Raw genomic sequence first — 23,385 nt, forward strand, 5'->3', positions numbered from 1 at the left:
ACATCCACCCTCGAAATTCGTAAGGAGCAGTCAAAAATACATAAAAAAACCTAAGTGGGCCCATCAAGATTAAAAAGTCAACGGTGACCCCTATCTGGCTTCTAGACTATATGTGAATCGATTATTTCTGAAACGGCCTAAGTGCCATTTCGGCCATTTTCTTTTTAATATGCTAAATTAATTAATGGCCCAAATCCTAGCGTTTGGCGCAGAAGAGAACTAAATTCATTTATTCCTTACTTGAATTTCTGGATTTGAGAAGTAAACTAACTTAGTCTCTAGAAATAAATAGTAAAAATATGTGTCGTGCTGTAGTTGACTACGCTCTGTTTTGTTTTGAAATGCAAGCCTCGTGTGTCGAAATATGTTTAGTGAAAATACACAAGGAAAAAGTTTTCCTGTAGTTATCCTTTATAAAAAGTATATATTTAAAATCCCTAAAAAGGGCTAAATCCTTTATAAAAGGTATATATTTAAAATCCCTAAAAAGGGCTACATCTCAGAACTAGTTTTCGATTGGTTGACCAATCATCATCAGTGCTTATCTAAAATAAATATAACCTGGTGAAATAATGCAAAGATTTTGAAATTTTGACTACGATTAAGAAAAATTGTAGGTTATACTCAAGTGAAGTTTACACGCTAACCACCAAGATATAGTTTTACAAAAATATGTGGGTCAAAGCCCTTTACAAGTAATCCGTCAAGCAGGGCCGGATTTAAGGGGGGCAGGCTGGGCAGCTGCCCGGTGCCCCCACATTTTGGGGGCTCCCACAAAGCCCCAAACTTAAAAAAAATCAGCACATTATTCACATAGAATAATTTTTGTCAATCAATTAACTGTAATATTTCGTTACATGGAAGGTTTCTCTCCTATTAAAAATATATTTTTGGCAAATTACGGTCATAACGCAGAAGATATATTTAAGACATTCTTGCAAGAAGATGATATCGATTTGAAAAGCTGCAGAGGACAGTCCTACGACAATGCCTCAGTTATGAGTGGAAATTACAATGGTGCTCAGCTAAAATTTAGATAACACAATATCTTGGCGTTGTAGATTCCATGTGTCGCCCACTCTCTAAATTTAGTTGCTAAAGCTGCAGCTAAGTGTTGTCCTGCTGCCATAGAATTCTTTGATTTAGAAGGACTGTATGAACCCTATGTATTTTTCACTTCCTCTACATATAGATACAACTTGTTAATAGAATGTTTAAAAACGTCTTTAAGCGAGAGGAACACCGACCATGGCAGAAATATTATTGTTCCTAAAAAAGATTACTACTAGATGGTCGTCTAGAAGTGCTGCCGCAAAAAAACTAGTTAAAGGATCAGATTAAAGGAGTATTATCCAAAATTTCAAAAGACGATGGGCAACAAATTTGAAACTCGTACCGATACAAATGGTTTATATAACCGAGTGTGTTGGCGAATGGATTAGTGTCCTCAGTCATATAAACCCAAATAAAAAAACAAACCGAGTGTGTTTACTGAAAACAGGGATATTTGCAATATTTTGGAATGAAATCTTAGAGAGGACAAACAGCACAAGTCGTATTCTCCAAGAACCAAATGTTGACCTTAAGGAGTGGCGGCACTTAAATCAATTAAAAAATTTATATTCTTTTAAGAAATATTTCAGAGACTGAAATGACAACATCAGAGCAATTTAGGACTAAAAATTTTATAGCTATTATAGATCACTTCATTTCCTCTTCAAGTCATAGGCTTTCGGCATATGAATCCATTCATTCCAATTTTGGATTTTTACATTATTTGGAAAATTTAACTCCCAATGCTAATGCAATTGAAGCTCACTCACTGAAGCTTACCGACAATTATAGCAATGATTTAGATAAAAAACTAGGTGTCGAACTAGTACAATTTGTAGAATTCTTCAATTCATTTAAAGAGGAAATCGGCTCATCAAATATAAGTAAAGAACTTCAAATGTACCGACGGTTAAAAGAGAAAAATGTGAGTGATGCGGAAAAATGTGAAACGTTGTAGTGACACTTCGTTTATATTTAGTTCTGATGGTAACTAACTGCAGTGGAGAGAGATCATTCTAAAAATTTAAGTTAATTAAAAATCGACTTCGGTCTATGATAGGCCAAGAGCGTTTGAACCATCTCTTTATAATGAGCATTGAACATAATGCCTTAAAGCAACTAGACATGCCCGACAAAATCAAGGAATTTTCAGTTAAAAAATCTCGAAAAGTATCCGGACTTTAACCATACCATAGTCATAACAACAATTTGTTTAATGGTTGGAGGTAGGGCCCCACACCAATTCTGCCCAGGGGCAGAATTGGGCAGTGGGGGCCCCACTGCCTTAAATCCGGCTCTGCCGTCAAGGAAACATCGGTAAAAAAATGCTATCTCAAGTATGGATGTTTAAAATATTTATTAATACGCCCCAGGTAACATCTGAGCTATGCTTTTACTTGTTCACATGGTGACAGTATGGCAGCAAGTGACAATGAAATGGATGGAGACTCCTGAACGATGACATGACAGAAGTGACAGTTCCACAGGAAGTTGAAAAATTAACCTGTCATATTTAAAGACTATGGTGTACAGCTAGTTAAAATAAGAAATGATGTAACAACATCACTCCATTGTGAAAAATAATCATTTAAAATACAAAAAACTAGATGTTGTAGTTAAAAATGTATTCACGTATATTGTCAGTGGAGGTGGTTAGGCAAACCACATTACACAAATGTTTCTGTTCGAAAACTAAAGTCAGTAATCAAATCTTATTGTCAAAAGACCTAAGATTTAAAAAAGCAATTTTGTGTTGATTTAAAGTTATCGAATTTATTTAACATATTGGTAGCTGTTGGAATTTGTGTAAGTTTAAAAAGAGGTCACAATGGGGGTGACTGAGGTGTAAAAATGTCTTAGATAATCTCGGGGGATGTATCATTACATTATAAGAAATTATAAACATTATAAGAAAGCACAAGCTCAAACTTAGGCGACTAATTCCTAAAGACCCTGCAGGCGTCCCGGATCCCTAAGGGTCTAAAAACCAAACCGTCATAAGATGGAGATGGCAGTAGGGGGGGGAGAGGGTATGGGTATGAAATGTCTATGAGGAAATTAATGAGAATGGAACATGAACGGGACCCAGAAAGAAAAGTAGACGTTTGATTTGGTTTTACTATAGATGAGTGTTATATGTTGATAATGACAGATTGAATAGACAGGGTGAGAACAGTCATGTAGAAATATGGTGGTGGGTTGTATATAGATGAAAATTTATATAATGTGGATGTGTGTGGATGATGATATCAGTAATTTATATGTATGTTATGGATAGATGAAAGTGGTTTGATGGGTGAACATGAAAATAAGATTATTGTGGATTGTGCCAGATAAATTATGTTAAGTGTGAATGTGAAGTTAAGAGTGGTTGGAAGTCCCGATTGAACGAAACATGGCAGTTGACACAATTCGGACTTTTTTGTTTTTCTTTGATTATTTCTAGGGCCTCGTACAGGTCTAATTTTAAGAAGTCTTTCTGTGGGATGTTGTGAAGTAGAGAGACATCATCTGGGATATTCAAAGTATGATTTTTATGTTTAAGGTGGTGAGAAAAGGTAGAGATGTTCTCTTTTTTAGTGTGTTCAAGAGAGCGAGAAGCAAGTGATCTACAAGTTCTTCTTATGTAAGTAGCATCACAGTCAGAACATTGTAGTCTATAAACACCACTACGATTCATGTAATTAATTATAAAGGATTTTATTGTTTTTTTTTTTTATGTTTAGTGAGTTACTGGCTTCGATACTGTGTACATTTAAGAGTAATATATTCGCATTTTTGTGGCAGTATGTCTAGTTCGAACGAAAATAGAAACACTGAAATGTGAAATGGTGAATAGGAGCTGTCTCAATCAAATAATCTTAGAAAAAGGCGGCGAGATGTGAGAAATGATGATAATTATCAGTAGTAATTGCACAAGAGCTCTGAAATTATTGAATTTTTCCCGAGTGACACTTTGACAGTTTTAATTTCACGAGCCGAAGGCGAGTGAAATTATGTCAAAGTGTCACGAGAGCAAAAATTATATATTAATTTCAGAGGTCGAGTGCAATTTGTTGCGATTATTTCATGAATAAAACTGTTCAAAACCAAAATTTTATTGTAATTTATTTATGTAAGTACCATTAAACACACAGTTTTTATAAATATTTCGATCTTTCAGGTTATGTAAGGGCATCGGAATATATTAATATCATTTTTTTTTTTTGGTGTTAATCGCTTCCATTTGACTTTACTGAAACACAGCAGCCAATTTAATATCGAATGGCCCAAAATACCAGCATATCCTGAAGACATGGTGCCAATTTTGGAAACAAAAATAGGCTGTTTGTAAAGCCTTACCCAGTGGGTACCAGAAGATAAGTAGGAGTTTTACTTCAACATAATAAATTCCTGGAAGATAAGAAATCTAAAGACAAAGCATCTTAATAGAACTGAAAACCATTTTTTATTTGATTTTGTTTTAAACTCTTTAAAAATAATGTTTTATTTCTATGTTACACTATTGCTTTAATTTCGGTTAAATATATTTTTTCTACGGCCGTGCTAAAAGAGCCACTTTCACGCACGCATTTCGTTTCCGAAAGTTGCACTTTCTTGCACGGCGTGCGTGAAAGTAAATTTTCCCGCACGGCGTGTGGGAAAGTAAAATACCTTGTAATATGGCATTAAAATGTATTATAATACATGCAATAAACTAATATTTAGATATTATTTACTAATTTATTTCAAATTTATCTTATTGTGTTCATGTTTTAATGAAATTAGCGCGATTATTTCATTCATAGGAGATTCTGACCAATAGAAAGCTACAGAAATATGAATTAAATCGATAATTTTTGATAATCTCCCGTCGTTAAGTATATTACGTCAGATGCCCTTCGTTGCTACGAAAAAATACATTCAGTGACATTAATGACAATTAATGTTTTAAAAATTATAAAAGTGATGACTTTCAATCGTCAAATATTTATAAAAACTGTGTGTTTAATGGTACTTACATAAATAAATTACAATAAAATTTTGGTTTTGAACAGTTTTATTCATGAAATAATCGCAACAAATTGCACTCGACCTCTGAAATTAATATAGAATTTTTGCTCTCGTGACACTTTGACATAATTTCACTCGCCTTCGGCTCGTGAAATTAAAACTGTCAAAGTGTCACTCGGGAAAAATTCAATAATTTCAGAGCTCTTGTGCAATTACTACTGATAATTCGATGAAATAACATTATTTTGACATAATATTTAAAAGTCAGATCAGTAGACAATTACAATGGTTTTGAATCGTCGTCGTGGTAACCCATTATATTGAAAGTTTGGTTTTGACAACCTTGTCAAAGAATTATTTTGTGTATTTTTACTTCTAAATAAACATTGGTTTAACTCTATTTTTTGTGGCTTTTTTCCAAACCTATGGCCCTAGAAAAAATATTGTTCCTAACTCATGCGGAAAGTGTCTTCCCCGCACTCGACTGCTTGCCCGAACTCCGCTATCGCGTCGTTCGGGTCAACGGCAGTCTCGTGCTTGAAAGTATCACTTTCCGTACTAGTTAGGAAAATAACTATTTGTGGCAGGTTTTCACAATAAAATTACTATATTAGAGGATTATATAAAAACCTAAAAAATTAAATTTGTTTTATAAAATGTATATTTCTGAAAGGACCTAAGGTAATTTTTTTTGAAAACTCTATGCAATAAAAAAATCCAAAATTCTAGATTGATTTGATTAATCCACACCTTGAACCGAACCATATGAAAAAAAGAATAAACATTTTAGAATATCAAGAGGTTAAAAAATAAACAACATTTTTCTGTTTTTCTCAAAACTTCCTAATATCACTAATGTCCCTTTAAGAAATAATGGATAATAAATAATGGATAATAAATAACTATGGAAGCATTCTATATGGATCTGCCACAAACAGTCGCCTTAAAAAACTAGATCGCATTCAATATAAGGCTCTGCGTTTAGTTCTAGGTGCGCTCAAGTCTACGCCTATAGAGAATCTTTTAGCTGAATCCATGGAGCCTCCTTTACATTTAAGACGACTATTTTTGGCTGAAAAATTTATTCTTAAATGCCAATCTTACAACCAAACTGAACTACTACAAAAAATATGTGACATCTCTGTTTCTAATCTTGTCGACAAATGGTGGCATAACAGGAATTCTCCTATTTTAGCAGTGGCATACTCGAACGTTTCTCAGCACCTAAACAGTCCAGGTGAATTAACTTTCTTTAAGTGAGAATCCAGTTGACTTTCAGCAACATATAGCCAAGCTTGATAATCCATGCAGGATTTTCACGGATGGTTCAAAATCAAGATTGGGAGTTGGATGTGCTGTATATATTCCGGATCACCAAGAATCCTTGATGTTCAAGTTAGATAAACAATGTTCCATATACTCTGCAGAAATGTTCGCGATTTATCAAGCTCTAGAATGGGCTGTCAACAAAAAAATTTCTAACAAGCAAGTTGTAATTATGTCAGATTCAAGATCTTCGTTATTAGCTTTAGAAAACACACGTAAACATTTATATAAAAATAGCCTTGTCGTCAAAATTTTAGAAAACCAACTAAAGCTACTGGAAAAACAGACTTCTGTAACTTTCGTCTGGGTAAAAGGACATATTGGTATTTCCGGCAACATAAAAGCAGATTTTTTTGCTAAAGAGGCAATCTTAAAAGGATCGGAAATAACTTGGCTAGATAGAAGCGATCTAACAGCTACTCGCAAGAAAAGTTTGAAACAAAATTGGGATATTGAGTGGCACGCTTTCTGCAATCGAAGCAACAATCTCTACACCAAAATTCATCCTAGTTTACCTACTGAGCCTTTTGCTATCAGAAGTTATCCCAATAGAAATATATATGCCATGTTTATTAGATGTCTCTTTAATCATGCCACTGTCAAGTCATACCTCTATAGATTTAACCTATCCGAATCAGATCTTTGCGATTGCAATGGATATGTTGACGATATTAATCATTGGTTGTTTGGATGCAAACATAGTGATGTTGCATTTAAGTTTTTGATGCACAATCTGGTTCAAGAAGAAATACCTTTCCCACAAAATAATGCTTCTCTTTTATATTTGTCTCGTAGAAATTCTAAAATTAAACAAATCATCTGGGAGTTTTTAAAAAGGACTAAGAGGAAAATTTAACTTGCACTGAATGAGTCCGGTGGAATGTGTTTAGCAATAATTATTGTTTTTTTATGTTTATCCTTATTATGTAATATTGTCTCCCTGTGAAAGTTCATTAAGTAGATTTTGCAGGGAGGTAATAAGAATAGAATTGTATAAAAGTTTATATTGAAAAAATTAAAAAAAAAAATTATACAAAAAAATATGTATACAAAAAAAAATGTATAAAAAAAAATTAAATCTTATTTAAAAAAAAAATTAAATAAATAAAAAAAAGCATAATAAATTATAAAAAAATAAAAAAGAGAAAAAAAAATTAAAAACACAAAGATGGTGTAAACCTCCGCGGGGTTGATCCGGGTTGAAGCCTTATCGCTGTGTAAAAAAACATATATTTATTAGCATTTAGTATTAGTATTTAGTATTAGCATGTAGTTTTTTTTGTCGATTTAATTATTTGTAAATTAATTTAAGTTGGTTAGGGCCATGAATGAGGAGTATACCTACTGGTCAATTAAATGTTTCCACTTCTACATATGTATGTATGTATGTGCGTGCGTAAGTATTATATGTGCGCACATGTACCTAATGTATTATGTAATGCAATGTAATATATTTGGAATATTGTAGCAAACAGTAATTTATTATCTATCGTGGCTGAATGGATCAAGTAATCCAAAGCCAATAAGGAAGAAAAAAAAAAAGAAATAATGAATTCATGTAATCTACTCAAAAGTAAAAAAGTGCAATCGACATTTCAGTAATATTACATGGGAAGTTGATACGGGTAAAAATTGTTAATTCATAAAGACTTATAATGAGAGTACATACATAATTTTATCACAAGTAATAGCTAGAGATCTTCCTAGGAATCGATCATAAATTGGTATTGTGCACAATCAGAATGAAAACACATATATGTGATCACAAAATACCAGAATACACCATCAAGATAAAAGTCGAAATCTTACAGGATGACTCCACAAGATACGTATTCCAAACAAGAATAACAGAAAAATTAACAAAAATTAAGTCTATTATCGTATCCTTAGTCAAGGAAGTTCTTGGTGAAAGAAATATTAATAAAAATAAATCGCTTCCTAGGCGACGAACTCCATGGTTTTGTACAGAAGTGAAGGAAAAATGCAAAGAAAAGAAAAAATCTTGCTTGAGATACATGTCAACCAAGACACAAGAGGCATAGATAATTAGGTACAAGACAATAAGTAACGAAACTTGTAAGAAGAATAAAAAATGATCACTAGGAACATTTTTTGAAAGAAATGGAACATGATTTTGTGGTCCGCAAAAGGAAATATGACGCTTTATAAGAGGTCAAAGAACGGAGGTAAAGGAACTAATAGAACCAAAACACATAAAAAATGATACATTGATTTATAGTCCAAGTAATGAATCTTGAAATAGGACAAAACCTCGCAATTTTTACAGAATGGATCGATTTGCTTGAAAATTTGAAAATAAGTAGTGGATAGTCCAAGGATCAAAATCTATATGATGCCGAAAGGCGCTTTTACCATGGGGGTGGTTGCCACCCCCTGATGGGGGTGGAAATTTTTAATTATATTTTGACCGCAAAAGTTGATAAAAACGTTCATTCTAAGCAAAACATGTTCTATACATTTTTTTGATAAAATTAATAGTTTTCGATTTATTTGCTATCGAAAGTGTTAGTATTATATCGAAAAATCAATGTTTTTAATAAGTTTTCTGCTAATAACTCCAAAAGTTTTCGTTTTATCAAAACAACCTTACTTAACAAAAATGTACTATTTGAAAAAATAAACAAAATCGTCTTTTTTAATTTTCTTCAAGACCAACAGTAATCAAGGTATACTTTATTATATGTAAGCTCTCCTTTGTCAAATGTTAAATATTGTAGTTTCAAAGTCAAAAGACGGGAAAAATATGCATTTTTCGAGAATAACTTGTAAAAACTAATTTAAAGAATTTAAAAATATCTATCTATAGAAATAAAAAAGAAGTCTCTAGCTCAAAAATTAAGTGACTTATAATGAAAATAATGTCAGTCCCTATTTTTTTCAGCGCAAAAGTGGTCGGAAGCAACCCCGTAACCACCACCCTAATTAAAACTAGTCATTGACCTTATTTGGTCTTATTTATTTATGTATTATTAATAAGTTCGAGAAGTTTGACCGACTTAGAATGATTCGTTTTAAAAAAAATGAAGTTAACAGCGATTAACGAATTTTTGTAGTTTGGAAAAAATGGCCTTTTCTTCTGAATAGAAAGATTAGCATCAGAGATGTGAAAAAAATGTGCAAATATTAAATTGTAGCTAATTTAGTTCCCAAGAATTTGGTATGAAAAAATTTTTCTATGACAAAAATTAAGTGAGCTATTGACAATTAAAACTTGTAATAGCATGCAAAAGCCACCTTTACCAACCCTTTCAAAGTCACCTCTTTTTGTGACTAAGCATTTTAATAATATCTAATATTAATAGGCTTGTAGATCTTGTAAAAACCTACAAAATTCTTTTATACCAAACTTTTTAAGATACAAAATAAAAAAGTTACGGTTAAAAATCAACATATTTTTTGAGAAAAAAAAAGGAGAAATTCAATTGTAAGCATAATAATGCAAGTTAGCGGTGTTTTTAGGCGTTGGCCTTATTCATTCTTCTTTATTTGTGTATTATTAATAGATTCTAGAAGTTTGGCTGGCTTAGAATGATTAGTTTTAAAAAAACTGAAGTTTAAAGCGAATAACAAATGTTTGCAAATTTGGTAAAAAATGCCATTTTCTTCAGAATAGAAAGATTAGCATCAAAGATAAGAAGAAATGTTTAAAATTAAATTGTAGGTTATTTAATTCTTAAGAACTTGGTGTAAAAATTTTTTTTCTACGACAAACATTGAGTGAATAGTAAATGAGTATACTATAGAAGAACATTGATTTTTTCCATACAAAACTAACACTTTCGATAGCGAATAAATCGAAAACTATTAGTTTTATCAAAAAAATGTATACAACATTTTTTGCTTAGAATGAATGTTTTTATCAACTTTTGCTGTCAAAATATAATAAAAAATTTCCACCCACGAGATGGGGTGGCAACCACCTCCATAATAAAAGCGCCTTTCGGCATCATATAGATTTTGATCCTTGGACTATCCACTACTTATTCTCAAATTTTCAAGCAAATCGGTCCATTCTGTAAAAATTGCGGGCTGAAAAGCTTCGGTTCCTGGACTATGAGTATCCAAAAAAGCTCTATGCAGAGGAAGAACAAATGACGCTATAACCGGAAACACCAGAAAGTACCACAAATGAAGAAGTTATATATAAGTACATAGGAAAAACAGTTGAAAAGCTGAAGAACAAGAAAAATTGCAGGTAAAAACAGCATACTAAAAGAATTACTGTGCAGTAGCAATGATAAAACAGTTAACAACGTTAATTAACAAAATTATAAAACACAATAAAGTACCAAAAGAATGGAAAACTAGCAAACTAATTTTACTATTCTAAATAGGAGATAGAAACAGCCAGAAAACTTCATTGGTACCTATCATCTTGTTAAATACTACCGGTACTACTTACACTACAAAAACTTACAACTAAAATTTTACAAGATCTAATGAGTCAGAGGATAAGTTTAGTAGATGAACAACAAGGTTTTCGTATTGGAAGATCGTGTACAGATGCAATATTCGTCATAAAGCAAATTATTGAGAAATGACTAGAGTCAGGGGTGGTCAAACTGTGGCTCTTTGAAGGATTATTTGTGGCTCTCAATAAATGTACCTGATTTACTTTTAATTTTTGTGTTTCAGAATGCCTTAAATTACTTACAACAAATATAAAAGATTAACAGCCGGTTCCCGAAACGTTATTCAAATCTCCGATCATCTAATCGGCTGTCAAATTTGATCAACTGTTACCCTGTGATGGGTTTCTCAAACGCCAATTACTGTAAAATTGCATGATCATAGATCATGTAATCGATGATCTGACATACGATTTGGTAGCGATACTGTCACAATTGGCTGTTATCCTTCAAAATTTCAATTATATTAACCTCTAAATCCAAACTTGTATCTTTAGATTCTAAAGGTGCATCCTCTCTTACGTACTGTCACTTTTGTTTGGAGCTAGAATTGAACTAGAGCATTTTAAAAATGAGGCTAGGTAATGTGACGAGAGTTGGAGATATAAAACAGTTTATTTATGATCTATAATATTTTATAATCGTATTTTTATTTTTGGTCTATATATTTACTTTTTATATTTATTTTTAATTTATTTACCGGCTGTTTTATTGTCTTCAAAGTTAGCTGCTATAATTTCTCACACGTTTTCCCTCTTATTTACATCGCTATAATCATTATGTTCTGCTTTTTAGAGCTCTGACCTCTTAAAAAATAGCTCTATGAGTCTAGCATCCTTGTTATCTTACATTAAAAAAAATATAAATTATATAATCAAATATAAAAAATGTCCGAGATATCCATGTTCTGCAAGTTAAATAAATATTTTAAATTATTTCTTCCATAAAAAAATCTTATTTTTATTGAATAACATGATTTATATCATTTATATATGTGTTATTTGACAGTTTTTTCCCGGTATTTGTTAATTACAGTGATTAAAAAACTTAAAAAAACTCTTAACAGTCCGTTAATCGACGGATAGTCGCAGATTAGGTAACAGTCCATTTTTACCGCCGTTTGACAAGCGAAACTGGTTAATCGACCTTTCGGAGACTCAAAACACTCATGATCGGCTGTTAACTAACGATTAATCTTTTGTCAGGTGATCGACTGTTGTTGAAACTAGTTTGGTTGACGTTTCTGACGCATTTAATCTATTGTTAATCGTCGATTACATAATTTTTGAGATGATCATTCTTTCGGAAACCCGGCGTAAGTGTAACATCAGGACTTTAGACAAGGAGACCCCTTATCACTGTTGCCATTCAATTTGGCTTTAGAATAATTATGTAATAAGTAAAATATGACGATCTAGGTGCAATCGGTCATTTTACAAGAGACGCGAGAGGTGTTTTCACAACTTCGAATAAATGAAGAGAAGACGAAATATATGCTGTAAATAAATAGTACCTCAACAGCCAAGATCAAGAGTTAGGCAATGAGTTAGGCAGAGCATAACTATTAATGACTACAACTTCGAACTAGTAAAAGAGTTTAAATATCTAGTGTCGGTAATCACAGATGACAACCACATATAAAAAGAGGTCTAAGCAAAGATAGCTGCGTGGAATAGAGCATTGTACTCCCTATCATCGTTATTAAGATCTAAGCTTCTAAAAAACAATCTAAATTAAGACTGTAAATGCCAATTATTCACCCAATTGTTGCATGGATGTTAAACATGGATTCTACAACAGCGAAAAATAAATAAGCTGCTGGTATTTGAAAGGAAAGTTCTCAGAATGATATTTGGCCGTCAAAGAGATGGATTGACAGGAGAGTGGAGAAGGCGCCGCAAAGCTGAATTGGTGACTGTGTATGGTACTGAAAACATCGTCAGATATATGAAAGCTAAGATACGATGGGCAGATCATGTGGTAAGATCAGACGAAGACAGAGTGTTAAAGACAGGGTTTTTTTGAGAGACGGTAGAAGATCAGTAGGCCCTCCCGGAAAAAGATGGAAGGATACTGAAGAATCGAAGGATCCTGAATTAGTCAAGGCTGCTTGTAGAATTATTTGCATAATTGAAACAACAATGTAAACCATCTTCTTTCACTTCAAAATTCGTGAAATCCAAACGGTGAGAAGAAAAATTAAATAACTTTTTTTTACACTTTTTAAACAATTTTTTAATTGCGGCTCGCGAAAAATTTCAAATTTTGAAAAATGGCTCGGATTATCAAGGAGCTTGGTTGGCCACCCCTGGACTGGAGTATAAGAGACCAGCATTTCTATTTCTGATTAACTTGAATAAAGTATTTGAGAGAGTAAGACTCAAAGATGCTATCCATCTACTGTATACTAGAGAAGTTCCCCTAGAGATCATAAAAACTATTGAAAATATTGAACAAAACAACAAAATGGAAGTCAGAATAGATGGACAACTTACGGAACCTGTAGACGTAAGCAGCGCTATGATCTTAATTTAATTATGGATGAAATTATCAAAAGCGTCAACAAAGGAAGAGGATACAGAATGGGAAACAACGAAGTAAAAATACGTTTCTCAGACGACGCAATATAGACCAGGGCGGATCTGTGAAAAAACGTCTGTTTTTGGATGTGCAAGGTGGGATTCGGATTTTTGTAGATAAAGTTAGGTAACAACTTCAACAATAATAATTGACTTTGCTCCTTCTCAAATAGCCCGAAACATTAATAAAAAAATTAAAATATTTAAAAATATCGAAAAACATCGATTTTTTTACTTTCTTTGCTTATAACTTTAAAACTATTCATTTTGGAACAAAGCCGTAGGGAAATAAAATAAAGATAATTGAATTTTGTATGATAAACGACTGGTCAAAAATGTTTTAAATTATTACCCTTTCTGCAAAATAGCAATAAATACAAAATAAGGGGGCAAAATAAGCCTGTTGTTATTCAGTGTTTTTCAACAACTTTGGTTGCACTTAGAACCTTCATAATGAGCTTAAACAAATTCTTACAACATAATTAAACCGTCCACCAAATTTCATTAAAATCGACCTGATGGATTTTGCAGAAAAAAATTGCAATCTAATTTTTTTTTAAAAAGTTCAAATTTTTTAAAAACTTTCTGAAGAAAAAGTAGACCATCTAGTAGTTTGCTAATTTTTTTGCAGATAAAGAGGTTCTCTACCTATCTAATACACTTTATAGAATTAAAAGCGGATTATTTAAACGGCCTCAGCACTGTTTTAAAGCTATGAACAATTTTTTGTCTTATAAACAAATACAGTGAGGACGTTTCAGTTGGCATAAATTCAGTTTCTCGAGAATAGGCGTCTCTGGGGATAAATCCCGAGACAGGTCGATTTTTATTTTTATATTCTAATTTTTTGGTATATATATCATACTAGTGATGTCATCCATTTGGTCGTGATGACGTAATCGATGATTTTTTTTTTAAATAAGAATAGGTGCCGTGTGATAGCTCAATCGAAAGGCTATTCAATTTTATATTCACTAATATAAACATTAACATAATTATTTATACAGGGTTTGAATTAAAAAAAAATTTGAATTAAATTAATTCCAATATTTAGATTACGTCATCACACCCAGATGGACCAAAAATAAAAATCGATCTGTTTCGGGATTTATCTCCAGAGTCGCCCATTCTCAAGAAAATGAATTTATACCAACTCAAACGTCCTCACTGTATTTGTTTATAAGCCAAAACATTCTTTATAACTTTAAAACAGTGCTGAGGCCGCTTAAACAATCCGATTTTAATTCTGTAAAGTGTATCAGATAGGTAGAGAACCTCTTTATATGTAAAAAAATTAGCAAACTTCTAAATGGTCTACTTTTTGCCCAGAAAGTTTTTAAAAATTTTTAACTTTTTAAGAAAAATTTAGATTGAAAAATTATTATGGAAATTTGGTGGACGGTGTAAGTATATTGTAAGAATTTTCTAGGCGAATTATGAAGGTTCTAAGTGCAACCAAAGTGGTTGAAAACATTGAATAAAAACAGTCTTTTTTGCCCCATATTTTCTATTTATTGCTATTTTGCAGAAAGGGTAATAATTTAAACCATTTTGAACCAGTCGTATATTATACAAAATTCAATTATCTTTATTTTCTTTGCCTACGACTTTGTTCCAAAATGAATCGTTTTAAAGTTATAAGCAATGAAAGTAGAAAAAAATCGACATTTTTGGAAAAATTTTAACATTTTAAATTTTTTTTATTAATGTTGTTCTGAAACTATTTTCTTGTGGCATTTTTGCAATTAACTAGTTTTGATGAGAAATAAGTCACAATTTTACTAAAAAAATTATTTTATTTTATAAAAAATAATTTTTTTAGTAAAATTGTGGTTTATTTCTCATCAAAACTAGTTATTTTTTTATTAATGTTCCGGGCATATTTGAGAAGGAGCATAAGTTAATTATAATTATTGAAGATGTCACCTAACTTTATCTGCAAAAATCCGAATGCCACCTCTCACATCCACCCCAAAACAGATCTGCCTAGGTCTAATATTGATAGCCCAAGATGATGTCTGCAAAGATTAGTCCATATATTTAACATAAAAGCAAAAGAATTCAATATAACAATTTCATCTCAAAAACCTAAAACAATAGTAATCAGTAAAGAACCAATCAGATGTAAAATTGAAATTGATGGCATAAGTATTGAACAAGTAATGGAAATAAAATACCTTGGAAGTACACTGTCCAGCTACGGAGACCTGGATAAAGAAGTGAGAAATCAAGTATCAAAAGCAAATTAATTGGCAGGATGCCTTAACACTATATGGCGAAACCGACATATTAACACTGAGACGAAGTCAAGAATTTATAAATCTAGTGTAAGACCAACAGTGACATATGCATCAGAACAAGAGCCGACATAGCCACAATACAAAGCCTACTGGAATGGCAGAGATGAGATAGGCCAGGGTCATAAGGATTTTCGCAGGACACTCAAAGATCCAGGTAGCTGACTACTTTTTTAGTTATTGTAGACCTATAGGAAGAAAACCTACCTGTTTCTTGCCTAGAGTTCGCGTCCGTTTTTTAATTATTAACAATTTAGTGCAAAAATCGCGATTTTTTTCACTCTATTCAAAAGCTAAATAGTTGACATAAAATTACAAAATTCAGTTTTTTAGAACGTTGAAAAACCTTCAAAATGCCGATTTTTGAAAGTTAAAAAGTTAATTTGTTGCTACGCAAACTGCAAAATAAGTGAAAATCGTTAATTGTTAATAACTTTTACTAAAACTACCTTAGAACTTTAGTGTTTCACCCAAAGTTGGATATTGGGGTACTTAACAAATCCTCGAAATTTGAGACTGATCCATTAACCTTCGGATGGCCAAGCGGGGGAAATTGTGACCCCAGCGTATGGTTTTCTTTAATAAATTCAAAAGTATTTTCAATTTTTAACTCAATTTTTTTTTATTTGACTTTAATATCATTCTAGATATCCTCATATTTTGAAATAAAAAAAATTCCCTATATTTTACGAATAAAAAATATATTCTGAATTTGATGTTTAGTAAAATACCGTCTATTATGTGTACTTCCAAGTAGTTTTACACTAATGACGTCGACTTTGCAAAGTAACAAGACACTTACTCAACATACACACTACACATGACACTAATACTCATGTTGTGACTGGCTGAATGACATAAAGTCCATGCCATAAAAAAAATAAAAAAAAATTAAAAAAAAAATAATAAAAAAAAAACTTTATTTTTTTGATAATTGTCATTTTTGACCTGGGGTCATTTCCCTCCCTTGGTCATCCGTGTAACAAAAAAAGGTTGGTCATCGGAAGGTTAAGAGTTATTCTATTTGTTTATCCCAGAGACCTTTATTTTGCAATAAGATAAGGCAGAAAATAATGAAGATAGAGCAATTCTGAGTATGCTAAATGAAAGTAGAAGAGTGATAGTATCAAAATGTATTAAAAAAAGATAAAAAATGATTAACATAGTCAAATTTTTAAAATTTTGTAGTTTATAAACATTTAGAATAATTTTAAAAATGTTGTCCGTAGAAACAATCTTTTTATAAAAATAAAATAAAAAATTTATTTTTAATTCAGTTGCAATGCGAAGGCAAAACAATCTTACTTTTTAATTAGAATACGGAGCGTAGTCCAGTCCTCTGAATCGCGATTTTCGGCTCTTATTGGAGCCTCATCGGAGAGAACGTAGGCTTGTTCTCCATACTCCAATTGATCAGCACCGATATCTTTTCCCACCCATTGCAACTGAAGTGAAAATATTAGATGACTGGCGTCATCTGGCAATTAAAAGATGAAGTTTTCGATCCTAATAGCATTATTAATAATATTTAAAAAATATTAAAATATTACTAAAAGATTTTTAAATTGAAAACTTATTGGTCCATTTCCTTGGTAACACTTCCAAGGCTTCTAAAATTTGAAAGCCAAATGGATGCTGAAGGGAAGAAGACAAGAGGGAATTCAAAAAACTTACAATTCACTGGACAATACTGGACTGCGCTCCGTATTCTAATTGAAAAGTAAGATTGTTTTGCCTTCGCATTGCAACTGAATTAAAAATAAAAATTTTATTTTATTTTTATATTGGTCTTTACTCCTTCGAGTAACTAGGTCATTTTCTGTTGGAATTTACCAGCTGAACAGACGGGGTCGTGAATTGTAAGTTTTTTTGAATTCCCTCTTGTCTTCTTCTCTTCAGCATCCATTTGGCTTGCAAATTTTAGAAGCCTTGGAGGTGTTACCAAGGAAATGGACCAATAAGTTTTCAATTTAAAAATCTTTTAGTAATATTTTAATATGTTTTAAATATTATTAATAATGCTATTAGGATCGACAACTTCATCTTTTAATCTTTTTATAAATTATTCGAAAAGATAGAATTTTAACACGAATTTTTAAATAAAAAAATTTAGCCTGGGTTCATTTGGGACAAAGTTAGTCATATGTTTTTTTTAATTCACAGCTAATTTGTTTATAATAATTAAGGAATCTTATTAATGCCACTTTAACGAATGAGATTTGTATTTTTTTCTTAGAAATTTGCACAAATATTGTACCTTCACAGCACCTTCTACGAGTTTTCAAAAATGTAGTTAAAACGATTACTAGGGAAAACCTACAAATCCACCGAATTAAAATGCCGAAAAAGCAATTTCAAATTAATACAATTTTCTGTATCTCCGGATCAACTCAATGGATTTTGATCTTTCTTTTTTTAATTGGTGTGTCATTTCTACGTACATTACAAATATGCAATTTGTTTATAAATTTATTAATTAATAAACAGTCTAATTTATTTAAACAATTCATGAAAAAATATTTTTTTTACAAAAATCTATTTTTTTAATCATAGTATCATTAATGATCATATAAAAAGTTAAACTACGCTTTAATAAATAAATTATTTTTATTAGATAATTATTTATTGAAGATAATTTATTTATTAAAGTATACCTTAACTTTTTCTATTATTAATAATAATAGTATGATTAAAATCATGGATTTTTGAGAAAAAATTATTTTTTCAAAAATTGTTTAAACACATTGCACTTTTTATTAATTAATAAATTTTTAGACAAATTGCATATTTGTAATGTAGATAGTAGTAATAGAAAATTATAGTAGTTTTAAGTTGACTTTTTTAGTTTTTGAACTCGTATATTTGTCGGCTCCTAGTTTCCCCTTCACTTACCACGACTAGTCACCAATTGTTGTTCTGAAGCTATTTTCTTGTGGCATTTTTACAATTTTAACTATTTAATAAAAAATCATTTTTCAATAATATTGTGGCTTATTTCCCATTCTAAATAGTTAAAATAGTCACCAATTGAACTACAGTTTTAAAAATTTGTGTAAAATACTAGCTTTTCCAATATGTCAAAGGATTTTTTGTACGGACAATATTTCTAAAGTTATTCTAAATGTTTATAAACTACAAAATTTCAACAATTTGGCATTAGGATTTTTGACTATATTAATATTTTTTATCTTTTTTTTAAGACAGTTTGATACTATCACTCTTCTACTTTCATTTGGCATACTAAGAATTGCCCTATCTTCATTATTTTCTGTCTTATGTTATTGCAAAATAAAAGTCTCTGGGATAAACAATTAGAATAACTCTTAAAGTAATTAATGGATCGGTCTCAAAATTTGAGGGTTTGTTAAGTACCCCAATGTCCAACTTTGGGTGAAACACTAAAGTTTTGGGATTGTTTTAGTAAAAGTTATTAACAAATAACGATTTCCACTTATTATGCAGTTTGCGTAGTAACAAATTTTCTTTTTAACTGTAAAAAATCGGCATTTTGAAGGTTTTTCGATATTCTAAAATAAAAAATTAAATTTTGTAACTTTATGTCAACTATTTAGCTTTTGAATGGGGTGCAAAAAATCGAAAAAATCGCGATTTTTGCACTAAATTGTTATTAATTAAAAAACGGACGCGAACTCTAGGCAAGAAACAGGTAGGTTTTCTTCCTATAGGTCTACAATAACTAAAAAAGTAGTCAGCCACCTGGATCTTTCGAGTGTCCCGAACATGGTCTATTTCTAGCTTATTCCCCTGGGGTAAGAGTACTGAGAAGAATTACAGGAAATCCGGTAAGAGATCGAAAGAGGAGTGAAGACATTAGAAGAAAATATAACGTACATTGTATAAACAAATGAGCGCTATATAGAAAAAAAAATGGAACAACCACATATCCAGCATGGGGGAGACACATTATTTATCATAATAGATAATACACAAAACAAAAACATTGCACTCCACACCTGTACAAATTACATAAGAATTGTCAAGGCAAGGAGCGCTGTATAATTATCATAAAGTATTACAAAAATTAAAAACATGAGACTAAACAAATAAAGAAATAAGCATTGTCAAATTAAATTAATCAGAAACATTCAATATATAAACAAAAAAAAAAAAAGAAAATAAAATAAAAATAAAAACACTGGAAGTACAACAAACATTGCCAATTGGTTTCTAGGTCTTAGTTTTAATATAATGGACTAATAATCTCTTAAAGATAGTTGCATTATGGCTATTTTTAATGTGATAAAGTATATTATTGAACTGTACAATTCCTTTATGAAACAAGCTTTTCATTGAACTGGACTTGTTGGTTGTTCTAACATAAAAATTTATTGAATTTGCCGCTCTAGTGCTATGCTCATGAACATTTGCTATCGGGACCAACTGACTGTTCAAATACTCAGGCAATAAATGGTTTACCATCTTAAATAAGAATGTCATAGATTGGACATACATAAAATGTTCAACTTTTAACCAATTTAAAGTTTTCAGCATATCTTGAATTCGAGTATATCGATTGCATCTCAATATTACTCGCATAGCCTTATTTTGGAGAATTTGAAGCCTGTCATAATTAGAACATCCTGTATAAATCAATGAACACCATCACCAGATAAATCACCAATCGGTAGAAGTATTGGCCGACCGCGCAAAAGATGGAGTGACAACCTTTCTTAAAAGTGTCAGTCCGCCGATGAACAAGCAGAATTGCTTATAAAGAGGATGAAGTAGAAGTTATAAATAGTAGTAATAAAAAGAAACAAAAATTAGTTATTACTTATTACCTTGTTGTTTTTATGCCATTCGGTCAGTTGTTCGGCCGCAGCATCTCGATTAGTTGATGTAGTTTTATCAGAATACGAAGCCATTTTCTTTAAATGTTTCACAAAATATAACTTTTATTGTTCAAAGTATGACAATAAATGTTATTGAAGTGTTTGGAACAGTATTTATAGGCACGGGAGAAGTAGATTGTACAAATAGTATCGAAAACACGATAGTTTAAACTTTATGTGTGAATCATGTTTTTGTTTTCTAGCAATTGTTATCGTTGGAATGCATAAGGGGCCTAAAGACCACAAAATTTGAAGGACGATGAGCGGCTTTCACTTTACCTAGATATCAATAGATTGTTTTTAATACCAGTATAGTTTTTATTAGAGTTGGTGATACGGTATCATAGTAAAATACAGTCGGAAAAATGAAAGATTACCCATGAACGATCACATAAACCACTTATTTTGTATTTGCTGTCTTTTTCTATAAATTACAAACGTTTGTATAATATATACAGGGTGAGTCATGAGGAACTGTACATACTCCTACCTCGTATAGAGGCTCCTATGGGGAATAACAAATGACCATTAAAAAGTGTCTGCTCCCATTGTTTAATAATATACAGGGCGAGTTTCGCATTTTGACAGAAATTTGTATTCGTCATAATTTTTGAACGGTCAGATCGATGTGTCTCTTATTTTGGCCAATCGTTACACTATTACCACCTAATCAACTAATTTATTCAAACTAGAAAAAAATCAGGTCCAGCTTTAAAAAAATTAGTTCGTTTGGGTCTTAGAAAAAATTTCACCCTGTATACGCTTTTTGAAAACTCTAATATGAATTTTACAAATTAGACAAATAGGCAATTAAAATGGCATATTTATTTTTTTCCGCACACGATTACTTAATTTTTTATAAAAAAATCAAATTTCACTATGAATTAAAAGTTTGGTAAAGTGAACCATAGATTTAAAAAAAATATCTTTTATTACAAAAATTAATTTTTTTTAAACAAATAAGTAATTTATGTTACCATCCAATCAACTGATTTATTCAAACTAGAGAAAAATCAGGTCCGGATTTAAAAAATTAGTTCGTTTTGGTCTTAGAAAAAATCTCACCCTGTATACGCTTTTTGAAAACTCTAATATGAATTTTACAAATAAGACAAATAGGCAATTAAAATGGCATATTTATTTTTTTCCCCACACGATCACTTAATTTTTTATTAAAAAATCAAATTTGTCAAAATCGGAATTTTCTAAAAATGAAAAAAAAATGAACTCACGGTTTAACTCGCTACAACTCTGTTCCATTTTAATATTTTTTTTCTGAAATTTTTACAGCACATACCTCTTACCATTATCAAGACTATGAAAATTGTTGTAGACTTTCAGTCTGCTTCTTGTAAAAGTTGCAAACTTGTAAATCGCAAAAATTAGGTGGAAAAATTTAAAATTTATCAATTTGATTACGTCTATGTTAAACTATAGAGTCCAAAAGAAGTGTTATGGGAAGTTTTAGATCTAGACGTGTTATAGAAAAAAAAAATGGTAAAACTTTTAATTTTAAGAAAAACGTTGTTTTTGTAAATTAATTTTTGTAAAAAAAAGTTAATTTTTTTAAATCTATGCAAAAACTTTGCCAAACTTTTTATGCATAGTCAAATTTGATTTTTTAATAAAAAAATAAGTAATCGTGTGGGGAAAAAATAAATATGCCATTTTAATTGCCTATTTGTCTTATTTGTAAAATTCATATTAGAGTTTTCAAAAAACGTATACAAGGTGAAATTTTTTCTAAGACCCAAACAAACTAATTTTTTAAATCCGGGCCTGATTTTTTTCTAGTTTGAATAAATCAGTTGATTGGGTGATAACATAAATTAAATATTTGTTAAAAAAAATTCATTTTTGTAATAAAAGTTATTTTTTTTTAAATCTATGGTTCACTTTACCAAACTTTTAATTATTCATAGTCAAATTTGATTTTTTTTATAAAAAATTAAGTAATCGTGTGGGGAAAAGTAAATATGCCATTTTAATTGCCTATTTGTCTAATTTGTAAAAATCATATTAGAGTTTTCAAAAAGCGTATACAGGGTGAAATTTTTTCTAAGACCAAAACGAACTTATTTTTTAAATCCGGGCCTGATTTTTTTCTTGTTTGAATAAATCAGTTGATTGGTGGTAACATAAATTAAATATTTGTTCAAAAAAAATTCGTTTTTGTAATAAAAGTTATTTTTTTTTAATCTATGGTTCACTTTACCAAACTTTTAATTATTCATAGTCAAATTTGATTTTTTTTATAAAAAATTAAGTAATCGTGTGGAGAAAAAAATAAATATGCCATTTTAATTGCCTATTTCTCTAATTTGTAAAAATCATATTAGAGTTTTCAAAAAGCTTATACAGGGTGAAATTTTTTCTAAGACCAAAACGAACTTATTTTTTAAATCCGGCCCTGATTTTTTTCTTGTTTGAATAAATCAGTTGATTGGTGGTAACATAAATTAAATATTTGTTCAAAAAAAATTAATTTTCGTAATAAAAGTTAATTTTTTTAAATCTATGGTTCACTTTACCAAACTTTTAATTCATAATCAAATTTAATTTTTTTATAAAAAATTAAGCAATCGTGTGCGGAAAAAAATAAATATGTTATTTTAATTGCCTATTTGTCTAATTTGTAAAATTCATATTAAAGTTTTCAAAAAGCTTATACAGGGTGAAATTTTTTCTAAGACCCAAACGAACTAATTTTTTTAAAGCCGGACCTGATTTTTTTCTAGTTTGAATAAATCAGTTGATTAGGTGGTAATAGTGTAACGATTGACCAAAATAAGAGACACATCGATCTGACCGTTCAAAAATTATGACGAATACAAATTTCTGTCAAAATGCGAAA

General features: G+C 30.7%; 2 protein-coding genes across 2 annotated transcripts in view; one reads left to right on the forward strand and one right to left on the reverse strand.

Annotated features, from left to right (window-relative positions):
• Positions 1-20,681, reverse strand: part of LOC126883296 (catalase-like) — a 125,776-nt gene extending 105,095 nt beyond the window's left edge. The window contains exon 1 of the mRNA XM_050648658.1: positions 20,481-20,681. Within this exon, the coding sequence (XP_050504615.1) occupies positions 20,481-20,564 (84 nt within the window). The 5' untranslated portion in view covers positions 20,565-20,681. The remainder of the gene's footprint in view (positions 1-20,480) is intronic.
• The window catches only part of LOC126883295 (mannosyl-oligosaccharide alpha-1,2-mannosidase IA-like), a 662,535-nt gene that overhangs the window by 306,594 nt on the left and 332,556 nt on the right, over positions 1-23,385 (forward strand). The gene's annotated exons all lie outside the window — the stretch shown is intronic.

Source organism: Diabrotica virgifera, chromosome 4, assembly GCF_917563875.1.
Source record: "Diabrotica virgifera virgifera chromosome 4, PGI_DIABVI_V3a".
NCBI lineage: Eukaryota > Metazoa > Arthropoda > Insecta > Coleoptera > Chrysomelidae > Diabrotica > Diabrotica virgifera.